At 39.0% G+C, this 24,803-nt stretch overlaps 4 protein-coding genes across 4 annotated transcripts; all 4 read left to right on the top strand.

Moving 5' to 3' along the window:
- Positions 1 to 1,167: 1,167 nt before the first annotated feature.
- Positions 1,168 to 3,268, top strand: LOC306894718 (zona pellucida sperm-binding protein 3-like). The gene is made up of 8 exons (XM_079457451.1): positions 1,168 to 1,794; positions 1,865 to 1,986; positions 2,085 to 2,188; positions 2,265 to 2,442; positions 2,512 to 2,629; positions 2,694 to 2,779; positions 2,855 to 2,943; positions 3,024 to 3,268. The coding sequence occupies exons 1-8, from the start codon at positions 1,210 to 1,212 to the stop codon at positions 3,089 to 3,091; spliced, it is 1,350 nt and encodes a 449-aa protein (XP_079313577.1). The 5' UTR covers positions 1,168 to 1,209; the 3' UTR covers positions 3,092 to 3,268.
- A 6,129-nt stretch (positions 3,269 to 9,397) lies between these two features.
- On the top strand, positions 9,398 to 11,498 carry LOC306894717 (zona pellucida sperm-binding protein 3-like). Its single transcript, XM_079457450.1, has 8 exons — positions 9,398 to 10,024; positions 10,095 to 10,216; positions 10,315 to 10,418; positions 10,495 to 10,672; positions 10,742 to 10,859; positions 10,924 to 11,009; positions 11,085 to 11,173; positions 11,254 to 11,498. Exons 1-8 carry the CDS (start codon positions 9,440 to 9,442, stop codon positions 11,319 to 11,321), a joined length of 1,350 nt encoding a protein of 449 aa, XP_079313576.1. The 5' UTR covers positions 9,398 to 9,439; the 3' UTR covers positions 11,322 to 11,498.
- Positions 11,499 to 17,685: 6,187 nt separating this feature from the next.
- On the top strand, positions 17,686 to 19,754 carry LOC306894716 (zona pellucida sperm-binding protein 3-like). Its single transcript, XM_079457449.1, has 8 exons — positions 17,686 to 18,260; positions 18,331 to 18,452; positions 18,546 to 18,649; positions 18,729 to 18,906; positions 18,976 to 19,093; positions 19,158 to 19,243; positions 19,319 to 19,407; positions 19,488 to 19,754. Exons 1-8 carry the CDS (start codon positions 17,703 to 17,705, stop codon positions 19,556 to 19,558), a joined length of 1,326 nt encoding a protein of 441 aa, XP_079313575.1. The 5' UTR covers positions 17,686 to 17,702; the 3' UTR covers positions 19,559 to 19,754.
- Positions 19,755 to 22,142: 2,388 nt separating this feature from the next.
- On the top strand, positions 22,143 to 24,185 carry LOC306894715 (zona pellucida sperm-binding protein 3-like). Its single transcript, XM_079457448.1, has 8 exons — positions 22,143 to 22,717; positions 22,788 to 22,909; positions 23,006 to 23,109; positions 23,186 to 23,363; positions 23,433 to 23,550; positions 23,615 to 23,700; positions 23,776 to 23,864; positions 23,945 to 24,185. The coding sequence occupies exons 1-8, from the start codon at positions 22,163 to 22,165 to the stop codon at positions 24,010 to 24,012; spliced, it is 1,320 nt and encodes a 439-aa protein (XP_079313574.1). The 5' UTR covers positions 22,143 to 22,162; the 3' UTR covers positions 24,013 to 24,185.
- Positions 24,186 to 24,803: the final 618 nt, after the last annotated feature.

The raw sequence follows: 24,803 nt of genomic DNA, 5'->3' as shown, positions 1-24,803 counted from the left end.
AAATACCCAATAAGTTTTGTGGTTGCCGATGAAATAATACATTTTGACATTCGTAAGAATTTCAATTTCGTGTCCTGATGTTTAGTATTACCTTTCCTAACAAAACACATTCATTTATTGATACAATTTGATTCCAGTGGTGGGTGCGATTTGTGTGATCCAAATATAGCTCCTGAGCTTTGTAAAGTCCCAACGTAGAAATATATTGAAAAAGGATAAATGTTATAATTTCTCAAATTCACAAGATGTTTTTATCTAACAAAATATTCTGCATCAATCCATATTTGCTGCTGTTGCAACATCCCTACATTTTCACTGCGGTGACAAACCTTTGTTCTTCTGCTTGGCGGTGTCCTAAAACAGAACACCAGACACAAAGCGAGGCACACACCTTCTGGTGCAGTCACGTAGCTTTTGCAAAATTATACACAAAAATGAAACATATAAGTTTTATTTATTTCATTTTAAACGACCGTGTATGTACGCCCATATGAGTTCTCTTAGAACTTGTGGATTTGGTTGAGGATTGTGAAGTTTTTTAGTGTGATCACATTATAATATATGACGAGTCATCCTATAATCTCAATAGAAGATTTGAATGCAAATATTTTATGGCAAAAATGACATTCAGTGCAGACTAGAATGAGCGGTCAAAATGACACGATATGGCCATGTCGTAGTGATAGTTTCTAGTGTTCTAGTGTTAACTTGACTAAATGTCTAATTAAAATAAGCAAGAGTATAGCTCTTTACACAAAGTACCCAAATCCTAATTTCCATCTGCGTTATAAATGTCCAACATCCACATGTTCTTCTTCTTCTAGGGTTTAATGGTGATTGGCAAATCAATTAAAAGGTACATTCCCGCCAGCCAATGGAAAAGAGTTTGGAGTGTCTGATGGATAGGAAATTCACAAACAAAAAGGGGTTTGAAATAAATAATTAAGAATTAAATACAAAAATCATATAAATATATATATATATATATATATATATATATATATATTCTAAATCCTATTTATCAATCCTGTTTCCTTTAAATAAATAAATACAAATTTTGCTGGACTTGTTCCATCTCCTTACAGAATACATACACCTGTTGCAAGCTGGTTAGGTAAATTAACAAGTCTTGAGAAGCATTACGCTAATCACTAGAGGGGCGGAGCCATCCTGATTTCCAAATGTATAAATTTTGATTCTGGGTTCCAAATGCTTTATGGAAACTCATGTTTAGCAATTATGGGGTTGTGGCAAGTTGAAGTTTGCTTGGTACTTGTCCTTGCAGTTGGCTTTTCTGATGCACAATGGCGAGGAAGAGCAGCTCAAACGCTGAAACATATGCAAGTTCCTCAGCAGAGTGAAACCAGGATGCCTCAATTTCCGCAAACCAACAACCCCATGCTTGTGCCGCAGAGATTTCCTTCTCAGTTTTCAATGCAGACTCCTGGTGTGGTTGGTGGAAAGCCCGGTCAAGATGCTGTCGTTGTTCAGTCTAAACAGCTCTTGCAGGGTCCGATGGAAAAACTGACGTGGGTGTTTCCAAGACTGCCAGAAGAACCGGTACAGCCAGAGATTCCTTTTGAGCTGCGCCGCCCTGTTTCTCCCAATAGTGTAGGGGCTCAGTGCGGTGAGAATTCAGTCTATGTGGAAGTGATGGAAGACTTCTTTGGGACTGGAACACTACTAATGGCTTCTGGTTTTGCACTGGGAGGCTGTGGACCAATAGGGCAGGACGATAGTGCTCGAGTGCTCATCTTTGAGTCAGAACTGCATGGATGTGGCAGCATGTTAACGGTGAAGGGACTGATCCTCTCCTTGCCAAAAGTGTTTGTTCTGAATTTGAGTAACATTCTTGTTTCTTTAGGTGACAGAAGATGAGCTTGTTTATGCCTTCACCCTGGTCTATACTCCCCAAGAGGCTTCAAATGATGTTCCTATTGTCAGGAGTAGTAGTGCTGTTGTCAGTATTGAGTGTCACTATCCAAGGTGAGGTTCTGAGTTCAAGGTGGCCGACACTCAAACTCGTGCGTTTATAAAAGATTTTGAAGTTTGTGGTGACTAACTTTTTTTTCTATAATCTACAGAATGCATAATGTGAGCAGCAATGTCCTGGTGCCCTCTTGGTTACCATATACAGCTACTAAGGTTGCTGAAGAGCGGTTTGTCTTCTCCCTCAAGCTTATGACTGGTTTGTATTCGAGCTTTAGCTTTTATGTAGTTTCAACTTCCTTTTGTAGACCTTGTCTATTTTGTCCTTGGAACAGATGAGTGGCAGTTTGAGAGACCGTCAAACCAATACTTCCTGGGTGACATTGTGAATATTGAGGCCTCCGTGAAGACGTACAACCATGTACCTGTCCGTGTGTTTGTGGACCGTTGCATAGCCACTGCATCCCCTGACGTAAACTCTGACCCCAGATACTCATTCATTGAGAATAATGGGTAAGACATGTCCATTTACCCAGCCTATCCTATAAGTATTGCAGGGTGTTTAACTTGTTTCTTCACCAGGTGCCTGGTTGATGCCAAGTTCACTGGCTCGAGCTCTCATTACCTGCCTCGAACTCAAATTGATAAGCTGCAGTTTCAGCTCGAGGCTTTCAGGTTCCAGCAAGTGAACACTGGGCTGGTATGTAGTTGCCTTAGTTGAGTGTATATTAAGTGCACTGTTTTGAGCCCTGTTGTCTTTGCAGGTCTACATCACATGCATTTTGAAGGCAGTCCCTGTAGCCACTCCAACAAATCCTGAGCAGAAGGCTTGCTCGTTCTCCCCTAATGGGTATGTTTGCCCAAATGGCCTTCACTGGGTCAGTAGGGTGACGTTTATCATTGAGGATGTGTCTTTGTTTGGCAGGTGGGTGTCTGCAGATGAATCTGATCTGGTGTGTGGCTGCTGTGACTCAACCTGTAGCAGCAGTAGTGCAAGCGATCAGGTTCTTGGAGGTATGGGTTAACACGTGGATGGCCTTTAAATTATTCTGAATATGGTCTTGTAAGTTTCTCACTACGTGACTTCTCCATAGATCTACGGTGGGAGCAAGCATCTGTTGGGCCCCTCAATGTGAAGGAATTTGGCTTCGGTCGACTGTAATTTGAAATGGCTATGACGTCAAGTGATGAATAAAACTGTTAAGTGATATATAAATCGTCTATGTGGTCATCCTTCAAAAGGTTTTGCATGTCTGAAATTTTCTTGTACTGATGTCACTCAAAGCCTTTTTACAGCTTTTTTGTACCTGCCATGCATCAATTAGAAAATCCTGCAAGTTAACCTTTTTTTACTTGTCCTTTAAGAAATTTTTCAGTTTTTTGAAACTGACTTCGGCAGTTTTTTCCTCCACTGGCTGTGGTTGAAACGAAAAACACTATGGGGTGATAATTGACCACGTGTTGTAATGCCTTCAGGGACTGGGGCAATGAGCATGCAATAACTGTCCTAGTAGGGTCATAACGGCCTTAGCCAACGGGTTGGTACGTTTGGTACTGCGTTGTAATGTTGTGCCATACGAGACCAGGGGCACTGGAGATCACAACTCATGTTATGTGTGTCTGAATGACTAGGAAAAGTGTGCATTTAATTTATCCCCCAAACACAGACGGATGCCTACCTTACGAACCCAGTAAAACCTCAGACCTTGTTTCCTAAATTTATATTAACTGCTCCCTCTGTCATGCATAAGGTGTCGGAAATGTCCTATTGGGTAATTCAACTGTGCTGAACTAGTAGGATTATAACACTTAGTCCTATTAAGCGACTTTGACTAATCATAATGCAAAATTTGGTACTTATCTAACCCAAAAAAATCTTAGGCTTTGAATATTCATTTAGACGATCTCAAAGTCATAACTGAACAACTATATTGAACTCACAAACCGCTTTAGGGCTATACTGGAAGTACTCCATTACACGTTTTTGCTTTTTAAACCGGAAGGCTCTAATAAAATGTTTTTAAAAGCCAGATCTCTGCTTTACCTGAAAATGATGCATTCGTTGAAATTCAAAATATTTTTTGTATTGTTTTCAGTGGTTTAAAATGGGTAATTATTGCATAGCCTACGTTTTATTACCATCAATTTCTCAACGTGTAGTTTTCAAACTAGCATTAGTTTCGCCGATAGTTTGCTTAATTATCATTCTTTTAATATTGTGGTAGTCCAGGGATTCTACCCAATACAGACACTGACACTCGATTCCTCAAAAGTTAATTCATGCATTGTTTTAAGACATTGCAGACAGACATACGGTTGTAGCCTACAGGTATTTGCCGATTGGTTGATGCTGTATTTGTCCCGCCCCTCCTGCGCAGTTATTGGAGGGTCGAGTAAAGAGTGATATTGATGCTCACAATCGTTATGCATTAACACATCGCCCTCCACTGGACAATTAATGGCAAGTGTACAGAATGCAGTCAACGGTTCTCAGATCAGAATATATAGCTGAGTCAATCACCCAAGCATTTGTCTGCGAGGTAAAGCCACACACTTGTCATGGAATAAATCCATCTAAGGTTGTTTTGGGCGTTTAAGAGCTTTAAAATGTATAACAGATAATGTCACGAAACAGGGCACAACCATGCAAACGTTGTGTTAAAATGCAGATTTGTAACTCTTTGTTGTTCTGAAAAGAAAGAAAAGGATAAGAAAATGTTGACTGGCTGTGTTTCATAAAGAATTAAAAAAATTACTTTGAGAACTTGTTTGTGCAGTGCAGACAAGTCCAGATGTGCTTTATGGTTGGTTGTGTTTTAACTTGAGAGGTCTAATTAAAATAAGCAAGACTATGGGGCGGTTTCCCGGACAGGGCTTAAGCCTAGTCCGATATCTTAAAATATATCAATGTGATTGTTATGTCTCAGGATATCCACCAGCAATGTTTTTTATAAAGTATGTTTTTAAAACGACTTAAATATCCTAATTTAACCAAGGCCTGTCTTAAGCTAATGCACGTCCGGGAAACAACCCCTAAATCTCTTAATAAAAAGTACCCACATCCTGATTTCCATCTGCAAAATAAATGTCCAACAACACCCACCTGTTGCAAGCTGGTTAGGTAAATGAACAAGTCTAGAGAACCATTACACTAATCACTAGAGGGGCGGAGCCATCCTGATTTCCAAATGTATAAAGTTTGATTCTGGGTTCCAAATGCTTCATGGAAGTTCATGTCTAGCAATGATGGATTTGTGGCAAGTTGGAGTTGGCTTGGTGCTGGTTTTTGCAGTTGGCTTGTCTGCCAAACATCTGTTGGGCCCCTCAATGTGAAGGAATTTGGCTTCGGTTCACTGTAATTTGAAATGGCTATGACGACAAGTGATGAATAAAACTGTTCAAAAGTGATATACGTGGTCCTCCTTCAAGAAGCCTTGCACATCTCATTTACATGTTTTACATTTTATGGTTCCGATGTCACAAAGCCTTTCTACCTTAAGCAGTTATTTGGAAGAATACTTGCAGGATTTTGGCTTGGTAATGCATGGTAGGTACACACAACTCCAAGTCAACCATGTTTAGTTTAACTTGTCAATATAAGATTTTTCAGTTTCTTTAGAACGTGACTTCATCACCTTCGTCAGATTTTTGGCCTACACAATGTTATCATATACAGTATAGTGTTTGATTTATCACTATCCATTCCTTATTTTGTTAGTATAAAAATGCCACGTAACAGACTTTCTGTGTTCCCTTTATAACCAATGTTTGACTAATCCAAGCAAAATTGTGGTACTTTTCTAATCAAAAATATCAGTTTACAAATGACGGGTTAAAAAAATCTTTGGGATTGTCTAAATGAATATTCAAATCATAAGTCCTAACAACTATAGGGAATTCACAAACCGCTATAATGGAACCTAGGTACATTACACATGTTTTAGCTTTTTGCCAGAAGGCTCTAATAAAAAAAATATTTTTAAACCTGGTCTGTTAATCCTAAAATAATGCATTGAAAAATTATTTAGAAATACATTTTAAATAGTTTTCAGTGGGTAAAAATGGATAATTGCATAAATATTACTGTCAGTGTCTCAATGTGTAGTTTGTCAAACTAGCATTAGTTTTGCAGAACTTGTTTAACATTTTCCAAATATTGGGATACTACCCGATACAGACACTTGATTCTTCAAATGTTAATTCCTGCATTGTTTTTTATGCTTTGTGGGCAGATATATACGGTTGTAGCCTACAAGAATTTGTCCTGCCACTTCTGCACTGTGATCTGAGGACTGAGTAAAAAGTGACATTGATGAGCGCAATCGTTATGCATTAACACATCGCCCTCCACTGGACAATTAATGGCAAGTGTACAGAACGCAGTCAACGGTTCTCAGATCAGAATATAAAGCTGAGTCAATCACCCAAGCATTCGTCTGCGAGGTAAAGCCACACACTTGTTATAATAAATCCATCTAACGCCGTTTAGAGTTATAAGATGTGTAATAGATTATGCTGTGAAACAGGGCCCAACCATGCAAATGTTGTGTTAAAATGCTGATTTGTAACTCTTTGTTGTTCTGAAAAGATAAAAAGGATAAGAAAATGTTGACTGGTTGTGTTTCATAAAAAACCCAAAAAATCATTTTATTTTGAATACATCTTACATTATTCAATAACCACTGTTTCTTTTGTTTCTTTATTTTTTAGATTCATCCAGTGCTCGTTTCAGAAAGGACGTTTAGTGAAAACTATGAGAATATTAACCCTGAAATGAGGGAAACTCTGGGTTTTCCGTTTCAGAATGTGAGGTATGTCAAACCCGAGAAAGCAGGGTAACTTAAGACCGTTTCTAAAGGAAAGGTAACTTATACTCAGCGTCAGTAGCCAGAGTAACTTACAATGTGAATCTAACCTGGTCTGGAGCAGGTTTTCTTTGGTAAACCTAGAGTTTATTTCTATCTCCTCCCCCTTTCAAAACGCAAGTGGTGTACCTCATTCATTCATTAATACAGTCATTGATGGCACACATTTTGATCACACAGAGACCATCTTAGTGAGTAATATGTCATATGTGCTTTTATAGAGGATTCAGTACATGAATAGGCTGCATTAATTCATAGAGATGTACTTTGATTTCAGCAGAGCAATTTAGGACCCGAGTGGAATTTTGTCATTTCCCTGTGCATTTATATTAAAACTGTACCATTTTTCTTTACAGTGAATTATATATATCTAAACATATTCCATCATTACATCAATAACATCTGCCATCGTACGTGTATTACATCAGAACACAATTTTCTATGGACGATGAGAAATGACTTAATAAAGTGTATGAATAAAGAAATTTATAAATACATACATGCAGAAATTAAGCGATAAAGGTAATACACAATTTATTTGATGAGCAACCATTCCAACCCAAAACTGCTAAGAGCTAGATTCGAGCCGGTGATCACTCTAACCTTAACCGAGATTCTGACGCTCTACATGTGTCCTATACACCATGTCGTCTTCACTGTATAATTAGAGCACTGATCGGCAGTGAGAAATTAAGATTTGTTTTATAATTTCTGAATCATTTCTGTTATTTCATTAATTTAATGATACATTTTTTTGTTTACTGGTACATTTATCTATTTATTAATTTAATGATTAAGTCATATTCAGCACATTAGTAAATCCACTGTATGCAGAGTGGAAAGTGTGCCTCGCTGTAAAGCGCCTTTCTGCCGCCATGTTGCTTTTTTTGGTGCCGTTGCCATGGTGAATCGTAATATCGGAGATCCATTGCTCATTGCTTGTTGTAGTTGTGGAACTCGAGGTAAGCCTAACCAGAGTGGATATAACTTACTCAAATCAGCTGTTAAGTAAACCAACTCTGAGTTCAAGGTTAAACCTTGTTTGAACCTCCTTATTGAAACGGGCCCCTGTAGTCTTGTGTTATTTGTATTGTTTGTTTGCGCTTAATTGGTGAATTCAAACTTTTTAGAAGGTAATTGACATTACTTGTTATAAGAATTCTTAACGTGTCTCATGACATGCAAACTGTCCCATTTTGTCTCTGTGCTGTCCCGCATATACTTTAGGTCATGCTGAATCAAGTTTAACATGCAACAACACATTCTAGAATTCGTTCACACAGTCTAATCACAATACAACTGGAATGGGGAGGAAAACTGATTAATTAACAATACATTTTTACAATTAAATGCATATTGTTAACTTTTATTACTTATTATATTCTCAAATTTGTTTGAATTTTACATCATTTTATCTACTCCGAATATCTGTTATTAAATACCCAATAAGTTTTGTGGTTGCCGATGAAATAATACATTTTGACATTCGTAAGAATTTCAATTTCGTGTCCTGATGTTTAGTATTACCTTTCCTAACAAAACACATTCATTTATTGATACAATTTGATTCCAGTGGTGGGTGCGATTTGTGTGATCCAAATATAGCTCCTGAGCTTTGTAAAGTCCCAACGTAGAAATATATTGAAAAAGGATAAATGTTATAATTTCTCAAATTCACAAGATGTTTTTATCTAACAAAATATTCTGCATCAATCCATATTTGCTGCTGTTGCAACATCCCTACATTTTCACTGCGGTGACAAACCTTTGTTCTTCTGCTTGGCGGTGTCCTAAAACAGAACACCAGACACAAAGCGAGGCACACACCTTCTGGTGCAGTCACGTAGCTTTTGCAAAATTATACACAAAAATGAAACATATAAGTTTTATTTATTTCATTTTAAACGACCGTGTATGTACGCCCATATGAGTTCTCTTAGAACTTGTGGATTTGGTTGAGGATTGTGAAGTTTTTTAGTGTGATCACATTATAATATATGACGAGTCATCCTATAATCTCAATAGAAGATTTGAATGCAAATATTTTATGGCAAAAATGACATTCAGTGCAGACTAGAATGAGCGGTCAAAATGACACGATATGGCCATGTCGTAGTGATAGTTTCTAGTGTTCTAGTGTTAACTTGACTAAATGTCTAATTAAAATAAGCAAGAGTATAGCTCTTTACACAAAGTACCCAAATCCTAATTTCCATCTGCGTTATAAATGTCCAACATCCACATGTTCTTCTTCTTCTAGGGTTTAATGGTGATTGGCAAATCAATTAAAAGGTACATTCCCGCCAGCCAATGGAAAAGAGTTTGGAGTGTCTGATGGATAGGAAATTCACAAACAAAAAGGGGTTTGAAATAAATAATTAAGAATTAAATACAAAAATCATATAAATATATATATATATATATATATATATATATATATATTCTAAATCCTATTTATCAATCCTGTTTCCTTTAAATAAATAAATACAAATTTTGCTGGACTTGTTCCATCTCCTTACAGAATACATACACCTGTTGCAAGCTGGTTAGGTAAATTAACAAGTCTTGAGAAGCATTACGCTAATCACTAGAGGGGCGGAGCCATCCTGATTTCCAAATGTATAAATTTTGATTCTGGGTTCCAAATGCTTTATGGAAACTCATGTTTAGCAATTATGGGGTTGTGGCAAGTTGAAGTTTGCTTGGTACTTGTCCTTGCAGTTGGCTTTTCTGATGCACAATGGCGAGGAAGAGCAGCTCAAACGCTGAAACATATGCAAGTTCCTCAGCAGAGTGAAACCAGGATGCCTCAATTTCCGCAAACCAACAACCCCATGCTTGTGCCGCAGAGATTTCCTTCTCAGTTTTCAATGCAGACTCCTGGTGTGGTTGGTGGAAAGCCCGGTCAAGATGCTGTCGTTGTTCAGTCTAAACAGCTCTTGCAGGGTCCGATGGAAAAACTGACGTGGGTGTTTCCAAGACTGCCAGAAGAACCGGTACAGCCAGAGATTCCTTTTGAGCTGCGCCGCCCTGTTTCTCCCAATAGTGTAGGGGCTCAGTGCGGTGAGAATTCAGTCTATGTGGAAGTGATGGAAGACTTCTTTGGGACTGGAACACTACTAATGGCTTCTGGTTTTGCACTGGGAGGCTGTGGACCAATAGGGCAGGACGATAGTGCTCGAGTGCTCATCTTTGAGTCAGAACTGCATGGATGTGGCAGCATGTTAACGGTGAAGGGACTGATCCTCTCCTTGCCAAAAGTGTTTGTTCTGAATTTGAGTAACATTCTTGTTTCTTTAGGTGACAGAAGATGAGCTTGTTTATGCCTTCACCCTGGTCTATACTCCCCAAGAGGCTTCAAATGATGTTCCTATTGTCAGGAGTAGTAGTGCTGTTGTCAGTATTGAGTGTCACTATCCAAGGTGAGGTTCTGAGTTCAAGGTGGCCGACACTCAAACTCGTGCGTTTATAAAAGATTTTGAAGTTTGTGGTGACTAACTTTTTTTTCTATAATCTACAGAATGCATAATGTGAGCAGCAATGTCCTGGTGCCCTCTTGGTTACCATATACAGCTACTAAGGTTGCTGAAGAGCGGTTTGTCTTCTCCCTCAAGCTTATGACTGGTTTGTATTCGAGCTTTAGCTTTTATGTAGTTTCAACTTCCTTTTGTAGACCTTGTCTATTTTGTCCTTGGAACAGATGAGTGGCAGTTTGAGAGACCGTCAAACCAATACTTCCTGGGTGACATTGTGAATATTGAGGCCTCCGTGAAGACGTACAACCATGTACCTGTCCGTGTGTTTGTGGACCGTTGCATAGCCACTGCATCCCCTGACGTAAACTCTGACCCCAGATACTCATTCATTGAGAATAATGGGTAAGACATGTCCATTTACCCAGCCTATCCTATAAGTATTGCAGGGTGTTTAACTTGTTTCTTCACCAGGTGCCTGGTTGATGCCAAGTTCACTGGCTCGAGCTCTCATTACCTGCCTCGAACTCAAATTGATAAGCTGCAGTTTCAGCTCGAGGCTTTCAGGTTCCAGCAAGTGAACACTGGGCTGGTATGTAGTTGCCTTAGTTGAGTGTATATTAAGTGCACTGTTTTGAGCCCTGTTGTCTTTGCAGGTCTACATCACATGCATTTTGAAGGCAGTCCCTGTAGCCACTCCAACAAATCCTGAGCAGAAGGCTTGCTCGTTCTCCCCTAATGGGTATGTTTGCCCAAATGGCCTTCACTGGGTCAGTAGGGTGACGTTTATCATTGAGGATGTGTCTTTGTTTGGCAGGTGGGTGTCTGCAGATGAATCTGATCTGGTGTGTGGCTGCTGTGACTCAACCTGTAGCAGCAGTAGTGCAAGCGATCAGGTTCTTGGAGGTATGGGTTAACACGTGGATGGCCTTTAAATTATTCTGAATATGGTCTTGTAAGTTTCTCACTACGTGACTTCTCCATAGATCTACGGTGGGAGCAAGCATCTGTTGGGCCCCTCAATGTGAAGGAATTTGGCTTCGGTCGACTGTAATTTGAAATGGCTATGACGTCAAGTGATGAATAAAACTGTTAAGTGATATATAAATCGTCTATGTGGTCATCCTTCAAAAGGTTTTGCATGTCTGAAATTTTCTTGTACTGATGTCACTCAAAGCCTTTTTACAGCTTTTTTGTACCTGCCATGCATCAATTAGAAAATCCTGCAAGTTAACCTTTTTTTACTTGTCCTTTAAGAAATTTTTCAGTTTTTTGAAACTGACTTCGGCAGTTTTTTCCTCCACTGGCTGTGGTTGAAACGAAAAACACTATGGGGTGATAATTGACCACGTGTTGTAATGCCTTCAGGGACTGGGGCAATGAGCATGCAATAACTGTCCTAGTAGGGTCATAACGGCCTTAGCCAACGGGTTGGTACGTTTGGTACTGCGTTGTAATGTTGTGCCATACGAGACCAGGGGCACTGGAGATCACAACTCATGTTATGTGTGTCTGAATGACTAGGAAAAGTGTGCATTTAATTTATCCCCCAAACACAGACGGATGCCTACCTTACGAACCCAGTAAAACCTCAGACCTTGTTTCCTAAATTTATATTAACTGCTCCCTCTGTCATGCATAAGGTGTCGGAAATGTCCTATTGGGTAATTCAACTGTGCTGAACTAGTAGGATTATAACACTTAGTCCTATTAAGCGACTTTGACTAATCATAATGCAAAATTTGGTACTTATCTAACCCAAAAAAATCTTAGGCTTTGAATATTCATTTAGACGATCTCAAAGTCATAACTGAACAACTATATTGAACTCACAAACCGCTTTAGGGCTATACTGGAAGTACTCCATTACACGTTTTTGCTTTTTAAACCGGAAGGCTCTAATAAAATGTTTTTAAAAGCCAGATCTCTGCTTTACCTGAAAATGATGCATTCGTTGAAATTCAAAATATTTTTTGTATTGTTTTCAGTGGTTTAAAATGGGTAATTATTGCATAGCCTACGTTTTATTACCATCAATTTCTCAACGTGTAGTTTTCAAACTAGCATTAGTTTCGCCGATAGTTTGCTTAATTATCATTCTTTTAATATTGTGGTAGTCCAGGGATTCTACCCAATACAGACACTGACACTCGATTCCTCAAAAGTTAATTCATGCATTGTTTTAAGACATTGCAGACAGACATACGGTTGTAGCCTACAGGTATTTGCCGATTGGTTGATGCTGTATTTGTCCCGCCCCTCCTGCGCAGTTATTGGAGGGTCGAGTAAAGAGTGATATTGATGCTCACAATCGTTATGCATTAACACATCGCCCTCCACTGGACAATTAATGGCAAGTGTACAGAATGCAGTCAACGGTTCTCAGATCAGAATATATAGCTGAGTCAATCACCCAAGCATTTGTCTGCGAGGTAAAGCCACACACTTGTCATGGAATAAATCCATCTAAGGTTGTTTTGGGCGTTTAAGAGCTTTAAAATGTATAACAGATAATGTCACGAAACAGGGCACAACCATGCAAACGTTGTGTTAAAATGCAGATTTGTAACTCTTTGTTGTTCTGAAAAGAAAGAAAAGGATAAGAAAATGTTGACTGGCTGTGTTTCATAAAGAATTAAAAAAATTACTTTGAGAACTTGTTTGTGCAGTGCAGACAAGTCCAGATGTGCTTTATGGTTGGTTGTGTTTTAACTTGAGAGGTCTAATTAAAATAAGCAAGACTATGGGGCGGTTTCCCGGACAGGGCTTAAGCCTAGTCCGATATCTTAAAATATATCAATGTGATTGTTATGTCTCAGGATATCCACCAGCAATGTTTTTTATAAAGTATGTTTTTAAAACGACTTAAATATCCTAATTTAACCAAGGCCTGTCTTAAGCTAATGCACGTCCGGGAAACAACCCCTAAATCTCTTAATAAAAAGTACCCACATCCTGATTTCCATCTGCAAAATAAATGTCCAACAACACCCACCTGTTGCAAGCTGGTTAGGTAAATGAACAAGTCTAGAGAACCATTACACTAATCACTAGAGGGGCGGAGCCATCCTGATTTCCAAATGTATAAAGTTTGATTCTGGGTTCCAAATGCTTCATGGAAGTTCATGTCTAGCAATGATGGATTTGTGGCAAGTTGGAGTTGGCTTGGTGCTGGTTTTTGCAGTTGGCTTGTCTGCCAAACATCTGTTGGGCCCCTCAATGTGAAGGAATTTGGCTTCGGTTCACTGTAATTTGAAATGGCTATGACGACAAGTGATGAATAAAACTGTTCAAAAGTGATATACGTGGTCCTCCTTCAAGAAGCCTTGCACATCTCATTTACATGTTTTACATTTTATGGTTCCGATGTCACAAAGCCTTTCTACCTTAAGCAGTTATTTGGAAGAATACTTGCAGGATTTTGGCTTGGTAATGCATGGTAGGTACACACAACTCCAAGTCAACCATGTTTAGTTTAACTTGTCAATATAAGATTTTTCAGTTTCTTTAGAACGTGACTTCATCACCTTCGTCAGATTTTTGGCCTACACAATGTTATCATATACAGTATAGTGTTTGATTTATCACTATCCGTTCCTTATTTTGTTAGTATAAAAATGCCACGTAACAGACTTTCTGTGTTCCCTTTATAACCAATGTTTGACTAATCCAAGCAAAATTGTGGTACTTTTCTAATCAAAAATATCAGTTTACAAATGACGGGTTAAAAAAATCTTTGGGATTGTCTAAATGAATATTCAAATCATAAGTCCTAACAACTATAGGGAATTCACAAACCGCTATAATGGAACCTAGGTACATTACACATGTTTTAGCTTTTTGCCAGAAGGCTCTAATAAAAAAAATATTTTTAAACCTGGTCTGTTAATCCTAAAATAATGCATTGAAAAATTATTTAGAAATACATTTTAAATAGTTTTCAGTGGGTAAAAATGGATAATTGCATAAATATTACTGTCAGTGTCTCAATGTGTAGTTTGTCAAACTAGCATTAGTTTTGCAGAACTTGTTTAACATTTTCCAAATATTGGGATACTACCCGATACAGACACTTGATTCTTCAAATGTTAATTCCTGCATTGTTTTTTATGCTTTGTGGGCAGATATATACGGTTGTAGCCTACAAGAATTTGTCCTGCCACTTCTGCACTGTGATCTGAGGACTGAGTAAAAAGTGACATTGATGAGCGCAATCGTTATGCATTAACACATCGCCCTCCACTGGACAATTAATGGCAAGTGTACAGAACGCAGTCAACGGTTCTCAGATCAGAATATAAAGCTGAGTCAATCACCCAAGCATTCGTCTGCGAGGTAAAGCCACACACTTGTTATAATAAATCCATCTAACGCCGTTTAGAGTTATAAGATGTGTAATAGATTATGCTGTGAAACAGGGCCCAACCATGCAAATGTTGTGTTAAAATGCTGATTTGTAACTCTTTGTTGTTCTGAAAAGATAAAAAGGATAAGAAAATGTTGACTGGTTGTGTTTCATAAAAAACCCAAAAAATCATTTTATTTTGAATACATCTTACATTATTCAATAACCACTGTTTCTTTTGTTTCTTTATTTTTTAGATTCATCCAGTGCTCGTTTCAGAAAGGACGTTTAGTGAAAACTATGAGAATATTAACCCTGAAATGAGGGAAACTCTGGGTTTTCCGTTTCAGAATGTGAGGTATGTCAAACCCGAGAAAGCAGGGTAACTTAAGACCGTTTCTAAAGGAAAGGTAACTTATACTCAGCGTCAGTAGCCAGAGTAACTTACAATGTGAATCTAACCTGGTCTGGAGCAGGTTTTCTTTGGTAAACCTAGAGTTTATTTCTATCTCCTCCCCCTTTCAAAACGCAAGTGGTGTACCTCATTCATTCATTAATACAGTCATTGATGGCACACATTTTGATCACACAGAGACCATCTTAGTGAGTAATATGTCATATGTGCTTTTATAGAGGATTCAGTACATGAATAGGCTGCATTAATTCATAGAGATGTACTTTGATTTCAGCAGAGCAATTTAGGACCCGAGTGGAATTTTGTCATTTCCCTGTGCATTTATATTAAAACTGTACCATTTTTCTTTACAGTGAATTATATATATCTAAACATATTCCATCATTACATCAATAACATCTGCCATCGTACGTGTATTACATCAGAACACAATTTTCTATGGACGATGAGAAATGACTTAATAAAGTGTATGAATAAAGAAATTTATAAATACATACATGCAGAAATTAAGCGATAAAGGTAATACACAATTTATTTGATGAGCAACCATTCCAACCCAAAACTGCTAAGAGCTAGATTCGAGCCGGTGATCACTCTAACCTTAACCGAGATTCTGACGCTCTACATGTGTCCTATACACCATGTCGTCTTCACTGTATAATTAGAGCACTGATCGGCAGTGAGAAATTAAGATTTGTTTTATAATTTCTGAATCATTTCTGTTATTTCATTAATTTAATGATACATTTTTTTGTTTACTGGTACATTTATCTATTTATTAATTTAATGATTAAGTCATATTCAGCACATTAGTAAATCCACTGTATGCAGAGTGGAAAGTGTGCCTCGCTGTAAAGCGCCTTTCTGCCGCCATGTTGCTTTTTTTGGTGCCGTTGCCATGGTGAATCGTAATATCGGAGATCCATTGCTCATTGCTTGTTGTAGTTGTGGAACTCGAGGTAAGCCTAACCAGAGTGGATATAACTTACTCAAATCAGCTGTTAAGTAAACCAACTCTGAGTTCAAGGTTAAACCTTGTTTGAACCTCCTTATTGAAACGGGCCCCTGTAGTCTTGTGTTATTTGTATTGTTTGTTTGCGCTTAATAGGTGAATTCAAACTTTTTAGAAGGTAATTGACATTACTTGTTATAAGAATTCTTAACGTGTCTCATGAGATGCAAACTGTCCCATTTTGTCTCTGTGCTGTCCCGCATATACTTTAGGTCATGCTGAATCAAGTTTAACATGCAACAACACATTCTAGAATTCGTTCACACAGTCTAATCACAATACAACTGGAATGGGGAGGAAAACTGATTAATTAACAATACATTTTTACAATTAAATGCATATTGTTAACTTTTATTACTTATTATATTCTCAAATTTGTTTGAATTTTACATCATTTTATCTACTCCGAATATCTGTTATTAAATACCCAATAAGTTTTGTGGTTGCCGATGAAATAATAAATTTTTACATTCGTAAGAATTTCAATTTCGTGTCCTGATGTTTAGTATTACCTTTCCTAACAAAACACATTCATTTATTGATACAATTTGATTCCAGTGGTGGGTGCGATTTGTGTGATCCAAATATAGCTCCTGAGCTTTGTAAAGTCCCAACGTAGAAATATATTGAAAAAGGATAAATGTTATAATTTCTCAAATTCACAAGATGTTTTTATCTAACAAAATATTCTGCATCAATCCATATTTGCTGCTGTTGCAACATCCCTACATTTTCACTGCGGTGACAAACCTTTGTTCTTCTGCTTGGCGGTGTCCTAAAACAGAACACCAGACACAAAGCGAGGCACACACCTTCTGGTGCAGTCACGTAGCTTTTGCAAAATTATACACAAAAATGAAACATATAAGTTTTATTTATTTCATTTTAAACGACCGTGTATGTACGCCCATATGAGTTCTCTTAGAACTTGGGGATTTGGTTGAGGATTGTGAAGTTTTTTAGTGTGATCACATTATAATATATGACGACATTCATAGAGTCATCCTATAATCTCAATAGAAGATTTGAATGCAAATATTTTATGGCAAAAATGACATTCAGTGCAGACTAGAATGAGCGGTCAAAATGACCGATATGGCCATGTCGTAGTGATAGTTTTCCGAGAGTTCTAGTGTTAACTAGACTAAATGTCTAATTAAAATAAGCAAGAGTATAGCTCTTTACACAAAGTACCCAAATCCTAATTTCCATCTGCGTTATAAATGTCCAACATCCACATGTTCTTCTTCTTCTAGGGTTTAATGGTGATTGGCAAATCAACTTAAAAGGTACATTCCCGCCACCCAATGGAAAGGAGTTTGGAGTGTCTGATGGATAGGAAATTCACAAACAAAAAGGGGTTTGAAATAAATAATTAAGAATTAAATACAAAAATCATATATATATATATATATATATATATATATACATATTCTAAATCCTATTTATCAATCCTGTTTCCTTTAAATAAATAAATACAAATTTTGCTGGACTTGTTCCATCTCCTTACAGAATACATACACCTGTAGCAAGCTGGTTAGGTAAATTAACAAGTCTTGAGAAGCATTACGCTAATCACTAGAGGGGCGGAGCCATCCTGATTTCCAAATGTATAAATTTTGATTCTGGGTTCTTTATGCTTCATGGAAACTCATGTTTAGCAATGATGGGGTTGTGGCAAGTTGGAGTTGGCTTGGTGTTTGTCCTTGCAGTCGGTTTGATTGATGCACAATGGCGAGGAAGAGCAGCTCAAACTCCGAAACATATGCAAGTTCCTCAGCAGAGTGAAACCAGGATGCCTCAGTTTCCCCAAACCAACAACCCCATGCTTGTGCCGCAGAGATTTCCTTCTCAGTTTTCAATGCAGACTCCTGGTGTGGTTGGTGGAAAGCCCAGTCAAGATGCTGTCGTTGTTCAGTCTAAACAGTTCTTGCAGGGTCCGATGGAAAAACTGACGTGGACGTTTCCAAGACTGCCAGAAGAACCGGTACAGCCAGAGATTCCTTTTGAGCTGCGGCGCCCTATTTCTCCCAATAGTGTAGGGGCTCAGTGCGGTGAGAATTCAGTCTATGTGGAAGTGATGGAAGACTTCTTTGGGACTGGAACACTACTAATGGCTTCTGGTTTTGCACTGGGAGGCTGCGGACCAATAGGGCAGGACGATAGTGCTCGAGTGCTCATCTTTGAGTCAGAACTGCATGGATGTGGCAGCATGTTAACGGTGAAAAGACTGATCCTCTACTTGCCAAAAGTGTTTGTTCTGAATTTGAGTAACATTCTTGTTTCTTTAGGTGACAGAAGACGAGCTTGTTTATGCCTTCACCCTGGTCTATACTCCCCAAGAGGCTTCAAATGATGTTCCAATTGTCAGGAGTAGTAGTGCTGTTGTCAGTATTGAGTGTCACTATCCAAGGTGAGGTTCTGAGTTCAAGGTGGCTGACACTAACTCATGCGTGTAGTAAGATTTTGCAGTTTGTGCTAGCCAACTTTTTTTTATAATTTACAGAATGCATAACGTGAGCAGCAATGTCCTGGTGCCCTCTTGGTTACCATATGCAGCTACTAAGGTTGCTGAAGAGCGGTTTGTCTTCTCCCTCAAGCTTATGACTGGTGTGTATTATACAGCTTTAGCTTTTAATGTAGTTTCAACTTCCTTTTGTAGACATTGTCTATTTTGTCCTTGGAACAGATGAGTGGCAGTTTGAGAGACCCTCAAACCAATACTTCCTGGGTGACATTGTGAATATTGAGGCCTCCGTGAAGACGTACAACCATGTAGCTGTCCGTGTGTTTGTGGACCGTTGCATAGCCACTGCGTCCCCTGACGTGAACTCTGACCCCAGATACTCATTCATTGAGAATAATGGGTAAGACATGTCCATTTACCCAGCCTATCCTAGAAGTATTGCAGGGTGTTTAACTTGTTTCTTCACCAGGTGCCTGGTTGATGCCAAGTTCACTGGCTCGAGCTCTCATTACCTGCCTCGAACTCAAATTGATAAGCTGCAGTTTCAGCTGGAGGCTTTCAGGTTCCAGCAAGTGAACACTGGGCTGGTATGTAGTTGCCTTAGTTGAGTGTATATTAAGTGCACTGTTTTGAGCCCTGTTGTCTTTGCAGGTCTACATCACATGCATTTTGAAGGCGGTTCCTGTAGCCACTCCAACAAATCCTGAGCAGAAGGCTTGCTCGTTCTCCCCTAATGGGTATGTTTGCCCAAATGGCCTTCACTGGGTCAGTAGGGTGATGTTTATCATTGAGGATGTTTCTTTGTTTGGAAGGTGGGTGTCTGCAGATGAATCTGATCTGGTGTGTGGCTGCTGTGACTCAACCTGTAGCAGCAGTAGTGCAAGCGATCAGGTTCTTGGAGGTATGGGTTAACACGTGGATGGACTTCAAATTATTCTGAATATGGTCTTGTAAGTTTCTCACTACGTGACTTCTCCATAGATCTACGGTGGGAGCAAGCATCTGTTGGGCCCCTCAATGTGAAGGAATTTGGCTTCGGTCGACTAATTTGAAATGGCTATGACGTCACGTGATGAATAAAACTGTTAAGTGATATATAAATGGTCTATGTGGTCATCCTTCAAAAAGTTTTGAATGTTGAAATTTCTGGTTCTGATGTCACTTAAAGCCTTTTTACAGCTTTTTTGTACCTGCCATGCATCAATTGGCAAAATCCTGCAAGTTAACCTTTTTTTTTACCTGTCCTTCAAGAAATTTTTCAGTTTCTTGAAACTGTGACTTCGGCAGTTTTTTCCTCCACTGGCTGTGGTTGAAACGAAAAACACTATGGGGTGATGATTGACCACGTGTTGTAATGCCTTCTGGGACTGGGGCAATGAGCATGCAATAACTGTCCCAGTAGGGTCATAACGGCCTTAGCCAACGGGTTGGTACGTTTGGTACTGCGTTGTAATGTTGTGCCATACGAGACCAGGGGCACTGGAGATCACAACTCGTGTTATGTACGTGTCTGATAATGACTAGGAAAAGTGTGCATTGAATTTATCCCCCAAACACAGACGGATGCCTACCTTACGAACCCAGTAAAACCTCAGACCTTGTTTCCTAAATTTATATTAACTGCTCCCTCTGTCATGCATAAGGTGTGGGAAATGTCCTATTGGGTAATTCAACTGTGCTGCACTAGTGGGATTATAACACCTAGTCCTATTACGCGAATTTGACTAATCATGCAAAATTTGGTACTTATCTAACCCAAAAAAATCTTAGGCTTTGAATATTCATTTAGACGATCTCAAAGTCATAACTGAACAACTATATTGAACTCACAAACCGCTTTAGGGCTATACTGGAAGTACTCCATTACACGTTTTTGCTTTTTAAACCGGAAGGCTCTAATAAAATGTTTTTAAAAGCCAGATCTCTGCTTTACCTGAAAATGATGCATTCGTTGAAATTCAATTTTTTTATTGTTTAAAATGGGTAATTATTGCATAGCCTACGTATTATTACCATCAATTTCTAGACGTGTAGTTTTCAAACTAGCATTAGTTTTGCCGATAGTTTGTTTAATTATCATTCTTTTAATTTTGTGGTAGTCCAGGGATTCTACCCAATACAGACACTGACACTCGATTCCTCAAAAGTTAATTCATGCATTGTTTTAAGACATTGCAGACAGACATACGGTTGTAGCCTACAGGTATTCGCCGATTGGTTGATGCTGTATTTGTCCCGCCCCTCCTGCGCAGTTATTGGAGGGTCGAGTAAAGAGTGATATTGATGCTCACAATCGTTATGCATTAACACATCGCCCTCCACTGGACAATTAATGGCAAGTGTACAGAATGCAGTCAACGGTTCTCAGATCAGAATATATAGCTGAGTCAATCACCCAAGCATTTGTCTGCGAGGTAAAGCCACACACTTGTCATGGAATAAATCCATCTAAGGTTGTTTTGGGCGTTTAAGAGCTTTAAAATGTATAATAGATAATGTCATGAAACAGGGCACAACCATGCAAACGTTGTGTTAAAATGCAGATTTGTAACTCTTTGTTGTTCTGAAAAGGATAAGAAAATGTTGACTGGGTGTGTTTCATAAAGAATTACTTTGAGAACTTGTTTGTGTTCTACTTTTTAAATGTATTTGTGGACCATCTATTTTATGACTAAGATTAAAAACTAAACATGATTAAATGACTTCGCTTTCTTTTGTTCTTTTATGTTTTATATTGATCTGTAGTCTTGTGTTATTTGTATTGTTTGTTTACGCTTAATATGTGAATTCAAACTTTTTAGAATGTAATTGACATTAATTGTTATAAGAATTCTTAACGTGTCTCATGAGATGCAAACAGTCCCATTTTGTCTCTGTGCTCCATATACTTTAGGTCGTGCTGAATCAAGTTTAACATAAAACCCCACATTCTAGATTCGTTCACACAGTCTAATCACAATACAACTGGAATGGGGAGGAAAAATGATAAATTCACAATAAATAGTTAGAACTGTTATTATCATGGTCCCAATGCAGTTTGCTTATTAAGCTTTATTATTTTAGATACTTTCTAGAGTATAAATCTGTGCGTGGCTGTGTGTCTGAATTCATTTTTTTTACAAGAAACACAAAGACAAGTGCAGATGTGCTTTATGGTTGGTTGTGTTTTAACTTGACAGGTCTAATTAAATTAAGCAAGACTATGGGGCGGTTTCCCGGACAGGGCTTAAGCCTAGTCCGAGACTAACTTAAATGTTAGGGGTGTCTTAATCGAAATCAACTTGCACTGACATATCTTAAAATATATCAATGTGATTGTTGTGTCTCAGGATGTCCACCAGCAATGTTTTTTTTATAAAGTATGTTTTTAAAACGACTTAAATATCCTAATTTAACCAAGGCCTAGTCTTGTCTTAAGATAATGCATGTCCGGGGAAACCACCCCTAAATCTCTTAATAAAAAGTACCCACATCCTGATTTCCATATACGTACAAATGTCCAACAACAACCACCTGTTGCAAGCTGGTTAGGTAAATGAACAAGTCTAGAGAAGCATTACACTAATCACTAGAGGGGCGGAGCCATCCTGATTTCCAAATGTATAAATTTTGATTCTGGGTTCCAAATGCTTCATGGAAACTCATGTTTAGCAATTATGGGGTTGTGGCAAGTTGAAGTTTGCTTGGTACTTGTCCTTGCAGTTGGCTTTTCTGATGCACAATGGCGAGGAAGAGCAGCTCAAATGCCGAAACATATGCAAGTTCCTCAGCAGAGTGAAACCAGGATGCCTCAGTTTCCCCAAACCAACAACCCCATGCTTGTGCCGCAGAGATTTCCTTCTCAGTTTTCAATGCAGACTCCTGGTGTGGTTGGTGGAAAGCCCGGTCAAGATGCTGTTGTTGTTCAGTCTAAACAGCTCTTGCAGGGTCCGATGGAAAAACTGACGTGGACGTTTCCAAGACTGCCAGAAGAACCGGTACAGCCAGAGATTCCTTTTGAGCTGCGGCGCCCTGTTTCTCCCAATAGTGTAGGGGCTCAGTGCGGTGAGAATTCAGTCTATGTAGAAGTGATGGAAGACTTCTTTGGGACTGGAACACTACTAATGGCTTCTGGTTTTGCACTGGGAGGCTGTGGACCAATAGGGCAGGACGATAGTGCTCGAGTGCTCATCTTTGAGTCAGAACTGCATGGATGTGGCAGCATGTTAACGGTGAAAAGACTGATCCTCTACTTGCCAAAAGTGTTTGTTCTGAATTTGAGTAACATTCTTGTTTCTCTAGGTGACAGAAGACGAGCTTGTTTATGGCTTCACCCTGGTCTATACTCCCCAAGAGGCTTCAAATGATGTTCCTATTGTCAGGAGTAGTAGTGCTGTTGTCAGTATTGAGTGTCACTATCCAAGGTGAGGTTCTGAGTTCAAGATGGCTGACACTCAAACTCATGCGTGTAGTAAAAGATTTTGCTACCAACTTTGACAAATCTTTTCTATAATTTACAGAATGCATAACGTGAGCAGCAATGTCCTGGTGCCCTCTTGGTTACCATATGCAGCTACTAAGGTTGCTGAAGAGCGGTTTGTCTTCTCCCTCAAGCTTATGACTGGTTTGTATTCGAGCTTTAGCTTTTAATGTAGTTTCAACTTCCTTTTGTAGACCTTGTCTTTTTGTCCTTGGAACAGATGAGTGGCAGTTTGAGAGACCGTCAAACCAATACTTCCTGGGTGACATTGTGAATATTGAGGCATCCGTGAAGACGTACAACCATGTACCTGTCCGTGTGTTTGTGGACCGTTGCATAGCCACTGCCTCCCCTGATGTGAACTCCGACCCCAGATACTCATTCATTGAGAATAATGGGTAAGACATGTCCATTTACCCAGCCTATCCTAGAAGTATTGCAGGGTGTTTAACTTGTTTCTTCACCAGGTGCCTGGTTGATGCCAAGTTCACTAGCTCGAGCTCTCATTACCTGCCTCGAACTCAAATTGATAAGCTGCAGTTTCAGCTGGAGGCTTTCAGGTTCCAGCAAGTGAACACTGGGCTGGTATGTAGTTGCCTTAGTTGAGTGTATATTAAGTGCACTGTTTTGAGCCCTGTTGTCTTTGCAGGTCTACATCACATGCATTTTGAAGGCGGTCCCTGTAGCCACTCCAACAAATCCTGAGCAGAAGGCTTGCTCGTTCTCCCCTAATGGGTATGTTTGCCCAAATGGCCTTCACTGGGTCAGTAGGGTGACGTTTATCATTGAGGATGTGTCTTTGTTTGGCAGGTGGGTGTCTGCAGATGAATCTGATCTGGTGTGTGGATGCTGTGACTCAACCTGTAGCAGCAGTAGTGCAAGCGATCAGGTTCTTGGAGGTATGGGTTAACACGTGGATGGACTTCAAATTATTCTGAATATGGTCTTGTAAGTTTCTCACTACGTGACTTCTCCATAGATCTACGGTGGGAGCAAGCATCTGTTGGGCCCCTCAATGTGAAGGAATTTGGCTTCGGTCGACTGTAATTTGAAATGGCTATGACGTCAAGTGATGAATAAAACTGTTAAGTGATATATATAAATGGTCTATGTGGTCATCCTTCAAAAAGTTTTGCATGTTGAAATTTCTGGTTCTGATGTCACTTAAAGCCTTTTTACAGCTTTTTTGTACCTGCCATGCATCAATTGGCAAAATCCTGCAGGTTAACCTTTTTTTTACCTGTCCTTCAAGAAATTTTTCAGTTTCTTGAAACTGTGACTTCGGCAGTTTTTTCCTCCACTGGCTGTGGTTGAAACGAAAAACACTATGGGGTGATGATTGACCACGTGTTGTAATGCCTTCTGGGACTGGGGCAATGAGCATGCAATAACTGTCCCAGTAGGGTCATAACGGCCTTAGCCAACGGGTTGGTACGTTTGGTACTGCGTTGTAATGTTGTGCCATACGAGACCAGGGGCACTGGAGATCACAACTCGTGTTATGTACGTGTCTGATAATGACTAGGAAAAGTGTGCATTGAATTTATCCCCCAAACACAGACGGATGCCTACCTTACGAACCCAGTAAAACCTCAGACCTTGTTTCCTAAATTTATATTAACTGCTCCCTCTGTCATGCATAAGGTGTGGGAAATGTCCTATTGGGTAATTCAACTGTGCTGCACTAGTGGGATTATAACACCTAGTCCTATTACGCGAATTTGACTAATCATGCAAAATTTGGTACTTATCTAACCCAAAAAAATCTTAGGCTTTGAATATTCATTTAGACGATCTCAAAGTCATAACTGAACAACTATATTGAACTCACAAACCGC

Source organism: Barbatula barbatula, assembly GCF_947034865.1.
Source record: "Barbatula barbatula genome assembly, chromosome: 5".
Lineage (NCBI taxonomy): Eukaryota > Metazoa > Chordata > Actinopteri > Cypriniformes > Nemacheilidae > Barbatula > Barbatula barbatula.
Note: the sequence above shows the minus strand (reverse complement) of the source record. Positions and strands in the feature narration are given on the sequence as shown.